Source organism: Panthera uncia (assembly GCF_023721935.1).
Source record: "Panthera uncia isolate 11264 chromosome C1 unlocalized genomic scaffold, Puncia_PCG_1.0 HiC_scaffold_3, whole genome shotgun sequence".
Taxonomy (NCBI): domain Eukaryota; kingdom Metazoa; phylum Chordata; class Mammalia; order Carnivora; family Felidae; genus Panthera; species Panthera uncia.
Genome location: NW_026057584.1, coordinates 50,345,911 through 50,360,063, shown reverse-complemented (window position 1 = coordinate 50,360,063; position 14,153 = coordinate 50,345,911). Strand labels below are relative to the sequence as shown.

Sequence of the window (14,153 nt, the reverse complement as noted above, 5' to 3'; positions counted from 1 at the left end):
GTAAGAAACAAATTTCTGTTGCATACAGACTACCCAATCTTTGATATTTTATTGTAGCGGCCCAAACAGGCTAAGGCATATCCCAAGACTAAGAGCAGAGGCTATGTGGATCTCAAGCCAGGCAAGAAAAAGCAGTGGGGAAAATAAGGTTTCTAGAAAGAATGTCTGGATAGGAGGTTGATCCAAATAATGGCTTTCTAATGCCATGCTAAGGAGTTTGAGACTATGCTCCAGCAAGGAAAGGTTAGTAGTTCAGGTTTGTTTGTTTGTTCATTTGTTTGTTTGTTTGTTTTTTAATATAAAGAGTGATAGGAAAAGAAACCTTTAGAAATATGACTCTAAATGTGGAAGATGGGTTAGAAAGGGAAGACTGGACTCATTAGGAAGCCACAACTGTAGTTCACAAAATAATGACAGAGCCTTAAATGGGAACCATGGGAATAAAAGGAATAGATTCAGGCATCACATTTAAGAGGTGGAGTCTGAAGGAGTTAAAAGCTCAAATCTATGGCAGGTAACATAAAATAGTTAAGTAGAATGGGGAAAGAATAATGAGAGGAAGGAACTGGAGGAAAAAAATTTCTAAAGGGGGCAACTGCTTATTAGCTCCAGCCAATCACTGCCATGTGGGGAAATATGTCCTAGGGTTCAGGAAGGAAGCCAGAAGTTTGGATATTTATGCAAAAATCTTTCATTTTTAAAATAATGATCAAAGAGACTGTGTTTTGTTTTGTTTTGTTTTGTTTTAATTTAATGCAGGATAGAGCCAAGCAAATTCTATCCTTGGGCCAAACATGACCCACCAATTTGCAGACTCTAATCTGGAAGATACAGCTACTGGATGTGGAATGTGATGACAAGAAGAGTCAGAGAGCATACCCAAATTTCCCTGTGAGAATCACTGGCTGAATGGCATGGGAGGTAATAAAATGGCAATAAAAGTGTATCAGGCTTTCTCCCCACCCCCTTATACCTCCCATGAGGGCAATATCCTTCCTATTCCAGAGATGTTGCCAAGTACCTGTGGGTCATATAGCTGTAGATATCTAACCGTGTTTCTCAAACTTCAGTGTAATCACTTGTTGGGTCCCAGCAAATTGATTTAGTAGGTCTGGGGTGGAACCCCAACAATTTACATTCTTAACAAACTCCGGTCCATGGACCACACCCTTGTCAAACTAGCACTTGGCATTAAATGCCTGGAGCTCCAGAGAGAGAATCAAGGCTAGAGATGAATATTTAAAGAAACACTGATACATAAGACTGGATACATTTTCCCAATAGGACTGTAAAATGGTGGCTTGCAAAAGGTAAGAGACAAAAGTACTGGCAAATGAAGAAAATGAAGTTTCAATAAAAAGGAGAGCAAAACAGGTAATACTACAGAGAAATCAAGTAGAATAAGAAAAAGGACCAGATTTTGAAAATGGATAGTCACTAATGACCTGTTCCAGAAAGGTTTCAGGAAAGTAACCACATTATTATGTACAAGAGTAAACAGAAAATTTGGAAGACAAAAGAGCAAATTCAAGCTAGTAAAATTTAGCAACGTGAAGAATGGTAGGGATGAATAAGAGGCAAGCTTAAGAAAAAACAATAACAAGTGTTATTTTACAAGCAGTATCTGGCTTCCAGGGGGCAGGAGGTTTTTCTGGGATCAGGGAAACTGCTTGCAATGATAAGTGTAGCAAAGTCAGAGTATGACGGCACAGAGGAGAATGCAATTAAAATCACTAAACTTTATAGTCCAGAATGGATAAGGAAGTAAAACCAGGAAGTGGCTGATTAGAAAATAGAGAGAGGTCAAAGTTTCAATAAGCCAGGACAAAAAATTTAATAGGGGCAAAGGAGTGAGGAGTGGGAAAGCCATAAGACAGGACTATGATCTGAGAGTAGAGTTTCAAATTCAAGATTTTACCAGTACAGCAATTTCAGGTGATAAAAACATTCAAAGTACTGCTAAAGTAAAGGTCTTTGGAGGCAACTTGTAGGTTTGCAGATGGTGGCAAAGTCAGGGCAAAATTAGAAAATATAAGATTTATAATAAGAAAGTCAATAAAGTGATTAACCTAGCCCCATGAGACACACTGTGAGAAAACAGAGAGACATTATTAAATTTGCTCAAGTCACATAGCTAGAAAGTCCTAAAACTGAAGATTAATTCCAGATTACCTCCCAATTCAAATTTACTTTTAATAAATTATACTGCTTTTTAAAGGTATTAAAAGAATGTGGTTGTCAGCTATGAAAGTCAAACTGCTACAAAAGTACATCAACTTCTGGATATAGGGTAAAGGAAGCACAAAGATAGGGATCTAAGACAAAAGAATTTTGGAAAATAGTTCAACTGAAAGAAGAGCTTTCTCTACTCCACTAAATAAGCCATTCGCAAGAAGATCTTTTCTTTTTTCAAATCCTCAAAAAGATTTAATAAATTCTATTTAAAGGCAAATTTGACATACATGGGTCATTAAGACTCAGCAATTTAGATTTTGGCCAATTCCGTTAAGTCATGAATCACCACTACCATATACAAAAATTCAAGTAAATAAAATCTACATAAAGGATTATGAATTTTACTTTGAAAATCTGCAAACCGTTTGGAGTTTTAACAAATTTCATTTTGTTTTGTTTCGATTCTACAAACAAGAGAGTTAAAGTTAACAGTAAACAGGCACTGAACATTGGAGTGGATTAAATGCTTCTAACCAGATGATATTGTCAAAACATTATTTACTAGTAAAAAGTTAAGTAGTTAGGCTGGTTGGGCGATCTACTATTAAAAAACGGGAGAAACACGCAATAAATAATTAAGAATAAAGAAAACAAGACTAGAAAATGTAAGTACATAGTAAAACAATGAACATAAAAGATCAGGTAGAGATTTAAAAATAATTTCCTACTAAATATTTATTCACACTCTACCTCCCTCTAATACTACCAACTCAGTACTTTCGTTTTTAGCTTTTTAATTTCATTTTTTAAGTACCATACAGTAAACCTGACCTTCTTTCCTTCTTTTGGTATATAGCTCTAGGAAAAAAAATTTAATGTATAGATTTGTGTAACCACCTCGCCACTGTGGTAACAGTTTCATCACCCCAAAAAACTTCCTTGTTTGCTTTTCCCAGTTCTGGCAACAACTGACCTGCTCTACAAGGCAACATATCATATAGTTTAATTTTATACTAATTTTTATTAAATAAGCTTGCATTTTTTTAAGCATTTTTGAAGACAGCCTAATAAAGTAATTCTCTAAATCATTTTACACTCTTATAAAGTTTTATATAGCTGCCTAACATTCAAAAGAAGATTATCAGGGGGTGCCTGGGTAGCTCAGTTGGTTAAGTGTCCGACTTTGGCTCAGGTCGTGATCTCGCAGTGTGCTGAGGCTGAGCCCTGCATCAGGCTCTGTGCTAATAATAAGCTCAGAGCCTGGAGCCTGCTTTGGATTCTGTCTCTGTCTCTCTCTCTCTCTCTCTCTCTGCCCCTACCCCACTCATACTCTGTCTCTCTCTCAAAAGTAAAAATTAAAAAATTAAATAAAATAAATTAAATTAATAAATAAAATTAAAGAAGATTATTGGGGCACTTGGGTGACTCAATCAGTTGAACATCGGAATTCAGCTCTGAGCCCTGTGTTGGACTCTTATGCTGACAGCTCAGAGCCTGGAGCCTGCTTTGGATTCTGTGTGTCTCTCTCTCTGCCCCTCCCCTGCTTGTCTGTGCTCTCTCTCTCTCAAAAACAAACATTTTTAAAAAGTTTAAAAAGTAAATAAAATTATCAAAGGAGAAATATTATGTAAAATACATGCATGGCTTTAATTTTCCTCAGGACGATTTTTTATTTGGGAGAATAAACTCTGGTTTTCTCAAATACAAAGAATATTTTATTTGGTATTTGATTAATTTTCTACTGTTGGAATGGCCTTTATTTTTTCAAGCTTATTTATTTATTTTGAGAGAAAGCGAGCAAGCAGGGAGGGGCAGAGAGAGAGGGAGGGAAAGACAGAGAATCCCAAGCAGGCTCTGCACTGTCAGCACAGAGCCAGATACAGGGTTCAAAGTCACAAACCATGAGATTATGACCTGAGCTGAGAACAAGAGTTGAACATTTAATTGACAGAGCCAACCCAGGCACCCCGGAAAGGCTTTTAAATGAATCATAAAGTATGACTTTAGAATAATTTTTAATTATAAGTTCAAGTACAAAGCAAATAAAAATAAATTCAAGTGGATCTACAAGTTACCTGTCTAAATATACTTTAATATATATTTAAGATTCACTGTTGTTTCACAACATACGTCCCACAAAAAATCAATGTCAAGAAGACATTAAAAACAAATTTTTTTTCAGTTGTAGGGCTCAGGTTTTCATGCAATGAATACTAGTTAGCAATAAAAAGAAACAGATTACTGATTCACTTAACAGAGCTGGGTAAATCTCAAAAACATATTGAATGAAAAAAGGCAGACACAACAGTATATGCAGTGTGATTCCATTTATATGGAGTTCTAGAACAGGCAAATTTAATCTATAGTGATAGAAATCAAATTAGTTTTTGTCTGGGTTTGGGGATGGTGAGAAACTGACTACAAAGGGAGAGGGAACTTTCTGAGGTGATGGAAGTGCTCTGTGTCTTGACTGTGGTAAAGGTTACTTAGATGTATACATTTGTCAAAATCCATCAAACTGCTCATTTACATGCACAGATTTCATTGTATGTAAACTACACCACAATAAAGTTGATTTTTAGAAAGTTAACTCAAAAGTTAATTCTCCTTTAGTCTAAATTAACATAGACTTACTTTGTATTAAATGAGTTTATAACTAATCGATAATATTCGCTAAATATTTGATCATGGGACTAAGAGTATGGTAAAAAAAAAAACCCAAAAAACCAACTGTGACATACATAAGTCATGTACTTAAAATATCCTCTGACTACAAGAATTTTCTGGTTCTCTTCATAAGCTAAGGAGTGCTTATATTTATGTTTGAATAAAGGCTTAATTCAAGGTCTTAATACTTACAGAAAGTATCATGAGTTACTCACATGATAATCTTTTAAAGAGTGCAGCCATCTGATCTGGTTTGTCAAAGCTGGTCCTCATTTGTGTTAGCACATCAACATTCTCTACCACAAGTTTCTAAAACAAACAAAAAAAAAAAATAAGAAAGATTCTAGCTTAGGCATAGACCTCCTTGCATTAATGAGACAAGAGCATGTTTGAAATCACAATCCAGCAAGTAGGAAATACAATTCATGAAATCCAGATGCTCTATGCTATATACTTTTGTTGTTGGTTTAGAAAAAGAATCTTAAAATTATTTATATAGGATTAATGTTTTTATTCAGTTTGAAATTCAAGAAGGGAGGATGGCTCAAGAAAAAGCAATAAAGATAAACAGGAGGATAAAGGATTATCTAATGCTTAGGCACAGAACAGCATCAATAATAAAAAACAGACACTGAAGTGGATATAGAGAGCATAAATTCCAACTAAAAAAAAAAACCCAAAAAACAACAAACAAAAAACTTGCTAAAGTTAAAGGCAGCCAAAGACAGCCTACAGTTCACCACTAGATGTATACAATCAGAGGGAGAGTAATTTCTGGGGTATGTACCACTTCATGGGGATTATTAATAGACCAAGGTTTCCCACACAAATTATAAAATGGAAGTGTTAAAACTCTCTACCTTCTTTCAGAGACCACTGAGAAAAAGGAAGAGAAGAGAATGGAGGGATAAAATAAGGGAAGGGAGTACAGACAGCTATTAAAGAAAGTATAACTCTTTAAAGAAGGTTTGTCTTAAAAGGTGTTTTGGAAAAGTAATTTAGTTTAGAAATTATAATTAAATATAGTCAATTAGATTCTGTAAGAGATAATGGCTTTATGTATGTGGAAAGTCTGGATGTAATATTTAAATATCCAGGGATGAAGCCTGGGCATATTTCAAAGTACATACAAATCCAAGCTTCATCCTTGGATATTTCAATTCAGCAGGCCTGGCTGCAAAGATTTAACAGCAAGCGTATTGTTAAAGTGCCATGAGGGTTTGTCAAAGGCTGATGATAACTGATTCAAGGGGAATATGAAAACCTATACAGAATGTTTATAAAAATCATTTTTCCTATACTAGTATGAATTTTGTTTACGTTACTTGATATCACAGGCATACCTAGGAGACATTGCAGATTTGGTTCTGGACCACTATAATTAAGCAAATACCACAATGAAGCAAGTCAAATAACTTTTTGGCGTCCCAGTGGATACAAAAAGTTATGTTGACACTACACTGTAGTCTATAAAGTGTGCAACAGCATTATATCTAAAAAAACAATGTCCATACTTTAATTAAAAAATACTTTATTGTTAGGATGGCTCAGTTGGTTGAGCATCGAACTTCGGCTCAGGTCATGATCTCACGGTTTGTGGGTTTAAGCCCTATGTCAGGCTCTGGCTGACAGCTCAGAGCCTGGAGACTGGTTCAGATTCTGTGTCTCCCTCTCTCTCTTCCCCTCCCCCACTCACACACTGTCTCTTAAAAATAAACATTAAAAAATATTTTATTACTAAAAATGCTAACCATCATCTGAGCCTTCAGTGAGTTGTAATCACAAATCATTTTAACAGATATAGTAATAATGAAAAAGCTTGAAATATTGGGAGAATTACCAAAATGTGATACAAACATGAGCAAATGCTGTTGGAAAAATGATGCCAATATATTTGACACAAGGTTGGCCACAAACCTACAACTTGTAAAATTGCAGTATCTGCAAAGTGCAATAAAACGAGGTATTCCTGTACTTCAGATTATTTCTCTTTATGTTCCCACCTGTAGTCATATTTGTTTGCTAAACTCAACTTCTACAATCTCTGATGAAAATGCCTACTCTTTCTGGGGCTAATCCAATACCTGTTCCATGCTCAAACTTGGTTCAATCAATACACACTCAAAGTATATGCTCAACCCTGAAAGTCTTCCTGCACTCTGAACATAATACCACATATCACTGAATCATACACCACTGAATTTTAAGTGCACCATTATCTTATGGGCCATTAAGGGAAAACAAACAAACAAACAAACAACCTTCACTAATTAAATTGACACAGTGTTTCTAACATACAACTTTAAGACATCTATAATTTCAGAAATACTAATATGGAATAACTGTGTTTTAGAATCAATAAATTACGGTATATGGTTTTTTAAGTTTATTTAGAGAGAAAGAGTGCAAGCGCGTGGGGGGCGGGGGAGAAGGGCAGAAAGAGGAGAGACAGTAGTATATGTTTAATAGTAAAGACACTGTAATCACTTTTAAGCTCCTGTACCCGGCAATTTACAAATAACCCCATTTACCTATCCACATGAGAGGTGACATTCTAATTTCAACTGAAGAAACTAAGGCTTGGAGAAATTAAATAATCTGTCCAAAGTTAGAGCGATACTAAACAGTGGATTATGCAATCTAAATTCAGGTATGTCTGACTTAAAAATCCATGATCTCAATCCCTAAAGAAACGGTTCCCAATTTTTTGTATGTATCAGAACAATCTAGAGGACTTATTAATTAAAATATACATTGCTGGGTCTTAGTCCCACAACAGATTTTGACTGGCTCAGTTGGAGGAGAGTGCGACTCTTGATCTTAGGGTTGAGGTTCAAGCCCCATGTTGGGTATGGAGCTTACATAAATAAAACTTAAAAAAAAAAAACAACTGTGCATTGTTAACAAGTTCCAAGGTAATGCTGCTGCTGCTACAAGGACCATACTTTAAGAACCATTACCCCAAGGTGGTTTGCACATTATTCAAAAAAAAAAAAAAAAAAAAAAAAAAAATTTAATGATGTCTCTACTTAAAAAGTTTATACATTTTTAAATGTTTTTCTTTTCTCCCTTAATTGCATCCTGAAAGAGAGCTCTCTACACACTTAAAGCCATTGATTGATATCATTGGCAAATGGGCTACAAGCTGGAAGTAACATCAGTGAATACAAATCAAATGAAACATATCAAGAGTACTAAAAATAAACTCGGTTTTCAGTTAATAAGAAAGTGTTAAATTCTTGGCACAATACATATTTAAATTTCCTACTTCATTTGAAAAAAAAAAAAAGTCTTCCATGAAGAACTGGAGGAACTGATCTGTAAAATGCCAAAAATGATTCTTTTGGCAGGATTAGAAGGAGATATTGACTCAATGGGCACACACCACCAAATGAAACACTCCAAGAATTTTAATAGGAAAGAAGACTGGCTGTTTTCTTCTTCAGAGAGCAATGAACATATTTTACCATGAATATGCATGCACAGTGCTGACTATGTCTGACATACAATTTATTCACGACCATTAAATACAAAGCAGCTCTCCTTTTTTTCACTGACAAATTTACTCTTTGAAATAAAAGGGTCCTCAAGACATAGTATAGAAGGCAAGTTGATGCATGCTTTTTAGGACCCAAGCAGGGCTCAGAAGTTGTAGGCAGTGACATAGAAAGACTTAAACCTAAACAAGAGGGTTATTACATGTCTGTATAGGGGACTGTTGCACATCCAACCTCTCACCATCTTAAGAAGTGATGCCAACAAGGACAACTCTAAATTCAGGAGCAAAAGTTGGTGGTGGGGGTAGAGGGTGTAGCAGGAGAGAAAATGACCTGAGACAGCCAACTAGAGTACTGAATCTCCTATTCCACCCTCCAATGATCTCCAACAGACTTCCACTCTCCAGCTAGAGGTTATGGTTTTTGAAAAACAGTTTGTAAGAATCACTTGAAACTTTTCTCCAAAGAATATTTGTTATCTTCTGCCAAGTACTTTGGGGCACAACTCATCCAGGACCATCTTAATCCATATTTAAGACTCTATATTCCTTGAACAAAGAGAGTAACACCAAAAGGGCTGGAGAACCTGGGAGGGGCAGATCATATCCAGTTCACAACTGCCCTTGGTAGGCTAATTTAGACCATCTTTTCTCCAAAAGACAACTTAAAAAGTTGGAGAGCTATATAAAGAAAGAGTCTTCTTTCAAAGAAGCTAAAAAGATAAGTAAGCTAAAATCAAGGAGAAAGTGGGAACTCAGAGACATAAGCCTAGCAGTGGAAGGCTTATATAATAACCCTTTGAGGTATCTGTATAAAGAGAGTGGAGGGGAATTTAAGCAGATTTCCCACTCTCCATTGCAGGTAGGCTTTGGGTTTTATTACAGACCCCCTTGCTCCACAAGACCACAAAAACTGTGTCTTAATCTTACAAATGCTGCTTCTTGATTAGCAAATGTCTTCAGGTCAAAAGTGGCTTCCAGTGCTAGGCTTGTCTCTGACTTCCCACTTTCTCCTCGATTTTAAACTACCTACCTTTTTTTTTAGCTTCTTTGAAAGAAGAATCTTTCTTTATATAGCTCTCCAACTTTTTAAGTTGTCTTTTGGAGGAAAAAAAATGGTCTAAATAACCTAGCCTACCAATACTTGAAGCAAAACACTAAATGTTATTTCTTCTTGTAATTTCATAAATTAGGTCATTCTAAGGGCAGTAACTTTATAGGACACTAAAAAATGCAAAACAATTATAATCACCACTGGCAGACTGACTACTTTTGGAGATGGATCTCAATGTGAGAGAATAATATACAACACACTGAACTTGTCTATATGAAACATCATTATATTATGATCATAAGATTTCTTATGTAATAAAATACAAGAATACACATGGAAGTGTGCCTCAGTACACAGAGGCCAGAAATAAAAAGTCATAAATAACACCTTGTCTAGTTCTTAATAGTACACAAGTAGCTGAAATCCGATAAATTTGGACTATGTATGTATCTTTGTTAAAAGGGATCTCTTAGAAAATCATTGTAAAGTACTGTGCAATTCCAGAAAACTGAATCATTAGGACTAGCTTTGTTGTTGTTGTTGTTGTTGTTGTTATTTATTTTTTTTGAGAGACAGAGACAGAGCACAAGTGGGGTAGGGGCAGAGAGAGAATTGAGACACGGAATCCAAAGCAGGCTCCAGGCTCTGAGCTGTCAGCACAGAGGCTGATGCAGGGCTCAAACTCACAAACTGTGAGATCATGACCTGAACTGAAGTCGGACGCTTAACCAACTGAGCCACCCAGGTGCCCCAGAACTAGCTTTGTTTTGAAGAAATTTCAATGGTAAAGGCACAATGCTAGAAATGTAAACCTTTCATATTTATGGTTGACCATCTGAAGGAGTCTTTTGAAAACTAGTTAATCAAATCAGGATTTAAACTTGAGAAGTAAAAAGGTAAAAATAGGAAGTCCCTAAATAGCAAAACATAATCATGTGATTGTTAAAAAGTCTTCCTACAAATACAACCTATCATTAATAAAATATACAAGTTTTTATGAAGATAAATAAAAAGTCAGGCCAAGTAAGAGAACTCACATAGAAGATTTCTAAAATGCTAAAATCAAGGAAAGACTATATGCCTACAAATTGGACAACCTGGAAGAAATGGATAAATGCCTAAAAACATATAAACTACCAAAACTGAAACAGGAAAAAATAGAAAACCTGAAAAGAAACTGCACCAACAGTCAAAAAAAAAAAAAAAAAAAAAAAAAAAAAAAAAACTCCCACAAAATAAAGTCCAGGGACAGACGGCTTCACAGGCAAATTCTACCAAACATTTAAGGAAGAGTTAACACCTATTCTTCTCAAACTATTCCAAAAAACAAACAAGGAAGGAAAACTTCCAAATGCATTCTGTAAGGCCAGCATTACTCTGATACCAAAACCAGATAAAGATTCCACTAAAAAAGAAAACTACAGGCTAACATCCCTAATGAAAATGGACATAAAAATTCTCAATAAAATACTAGCAAACAGAATCCAACAATACATTAAAAGAATCATTCACCATGATCACGTGGGATTTACTCCTGGGTTACAAGGGTGGTTCAATATTCATAAATGAATGTGATACACCACATTAATAAAAGAAAGGGTAAGAACTATATGATCCTTTCAATAGATGCAGAAAAAGCATTTGACAAAGTACCACATCCACCATTCATAACAAAAACCCTCAGTAAAGTAGGGATAGAGGGAATATATCTCAACACAATAAAGACCATATACAAAAACCCCACAGCTAATGTTATCCTCAATGGGGAAAAACTGAGAGCTTTTCCTCTGCAGTCAGGTGCAAGATAAGAATGTCTACTCCCACCACTGTTAATTAACATAGTACTGTAGGTCTGAGCAATAACAATCAGACAACAAAAAGGAATAAAAGGCATCCAAATGAGCAAGGAAGAAGCAACACCTTCACTATTTGCAGACAATATGATACTCTATATAGAAAACCCAAAAGACTGCACAGAAAAAATGCTAGAACCGATACACAAATTCAGTAAACTGACAGGATACAAAATCAAAGTACAGAAATCTGTTGCATTTCTATACACCAATAATGAAGCAACAGAAAGAGGAATTAATGAATCAATGGCATTTACAATTGCACCAAAAACAGTAAGATACCTAGGAATAAACCTAACCAAAGAGGTGAAAGAGCTGTACTCCAAAAACTATAAAACACTGATGAAAGAAACTGAAGACGACACAAAGAAACAGAAAGACATTCCATGCTCATGAACAAATAGTTAAAATGTCTATATTACCCAAAGCAATCTACACATTTAACACAATCCCTATCAAAATATACCAGCATTTCAGAGCTAGAACAAACAATCCTAAAATTTGTATGGAACCACAAAAGACCCCAAATAGCCAAAGCAACCTTGAAAAAGAAAAGCAAAGCTAAGGCATCACAATTCCAGACTTCAAGTTATATCATAGAGCTGTGGCCAAAACAGTAGGTATTGGCACAAAAATAGACACAAAGATCAAAGAAAAAGAATAGAAAACCCATAAATTAACCCACAACTATATGGTCGATTAATCTTAAAAAAGTAGGAAAGAATATCCAATGGGAAAAAGACAGTCTCTTCAACAAATGGTGTTGGGAAAACTGGATAGCAACACACAAAAGAAACTGGACTAATTTCTTACACCATACCCTAAACTAAATTCAAAATAGATTACAGGGGCGCCTGGGTGGCTCAGTTGGTTGAGTGTCCGACTTCGGCCCAGGTCATGATCTCACAGTTCGTGGGTTCAAGCCCCACATCAGGCTCTGTGCTGATGGCTCAGAGCCTGGAGCCCAGAGCCTGCTTCGGATTCTGTGTCTCCCTCACTCTCTGCCTCTCTCTCTCTCTCTCTCTCTCTCTCTCTCCTTCAAAAATAAACGTTAAAAAAAAATGCATTAAAGACATAAATATGAGACATGAAACCATTAAAATCCTACAGAAGAACACAGACAATAACCTCTTTGTCATCGGCTGTAGCAATTGTTTTCTAGATATGCCTCCTGAGGCAAGGGAAACAAAAGCAAACATAAATTACTGGGACTACATCAAAAGAAAAAGCTTCTGCGCCACAAAAGAAACAATCAACAAAATTAAACGGCAACCTACTGAATGAGAGAAGATATCTGCAAATGACACATCCTATAAAGAGTTAGTATCTAAAATATATAGAACTTACAAAACTCAACACCCAAAAAACAAATAATCCAATTAAAAATGTGAAGAACATTTTCCCAAAGAACACACACAGATGGGCAACAGACACATGAAAAGATGCTCATCATCACTTATCATCAGGGAAATGCAAACCAAAACTACAATCAGATATCACTGTATACCTGTCCGAATGGCTAAAATCAAAAACACAGGAAACAGGTGTTGGTGAGGATGTGAAGAAAAAGGAACCCTCTTGCACTGTTTGTGGGAAGGTAAACTAGTGCAGCCACTGTGTAAAACACTATGGAGGTTCCTCAAAAATAGAAGCTACCTAAAAATAGAAATACCTACAATCCAGCAATCACACTACTAAGCATTTACCCAAAGAATACAAAAATACTAATTTAAAGGGATACATGCACCCCAAAGCTTACAGCAGCATTTTCTACAATAGTCAAATTATGGAAACAGCCCAAATATCCATCGACTGATGAATGGATACACACACACACACACACACACACACACACACACACACACACGAAATATTAGTCAACCATAAAAAAGAATGAAATCTTGCCATATGCAACAATATGGATGGAACTAGAGAGTATTATGTTAAGTGAAATATGTCAGTGAGAGAAAGACAAATACCATATGATTTCACTTATATGTAGAATTTAAGACACAAAACAAATGGGGACGGGAAAAAAAGAGAGAGACAAAGAAAGAAACAGACTCTTAACTACAGAGAACAAACTGATGGTTATCAGAGGGGAGGTGGGTGGGAGGATAGGGTTAAATGGGTAATGGGCATTAATGAGTGCACTTGTGATGAGCACAGGGTGTTGTATGTTAAGTGTTGAATCACTAAATTGTATACCTGAACTAGTATTACACTGTATGTTAACTGGAATTTAAATAAAAACTTAAAATCACAAAAATAAAATGTTAAAATCAAAAGTTTTAGAAATACAATGGTTAGTATCCTAAACTATCTTTGTTTTGGACCGTATAGTATTTAATGAGAAACCCAAGCTAATTCACACTCATGCTTCTCAATTATTATCAACCTTAGTTCTTACACAAAAAGTTTCTTTTGTCTAGGTTTGTGACTTAAGCTGAATATTGTCAAATATTTAAATGAGAAGTCAGCCAAGAAACAACACTCTTGAGTCAGAAAATTCAATAGCATTAAAAAAAAATCAACACTATTTACACTCTCATCAAAACTTTAAATTTTAATAATATTCAAGAAAAGAAATAGTCACCCAGAATACAACAGAAATGTTAAAACATAAGCTCCTCTCATTTCTTTTTTAAGAATACAGGATGTACTTGACAATATTAATACCTAAGGACACAGCTAAGAGAGTTAAGTTCATAAATAAAGTATTAGTAAAAGATTATGACAAAATCTGCACTCAAAAAAGATCTGGGGGCACCTGGGTGGCTGAGTCAGATAAACCTCTGACTCCTGATCTTGGCTCAGGTCATGATATTATGGTTCGTGAGATCAATCCCCTCATAGGGGCTCTGTGCTGACAGTACACAGAGGCTCTCCCCCTATCTTTCTGCTCCTC

General features: G+C 35.6%; 1 protein-coding gene across 1 annotated transcript in view; it reads right to left on the bottom strand.

Moving 5' to 3' along the window:
- Positions 1 to 14,153, bottom strand: part of NCKAP1 (NCK associated protein 1) — a 108,456-nt gene that overhangs the window by 12,806 nt on the left and 81,497 nt on the right. The window contains exon 24 of the mRNA XM_049615378.1: positions 5,058 to 5,151. Coding sequence (XP_049471335.1) covers positions 5,058 to 5,151 — 94 coding nt within the window. The remainder of the gene's footprint in view (positions 1 to 5,057; positions 5,152 to 14,153) is intronic.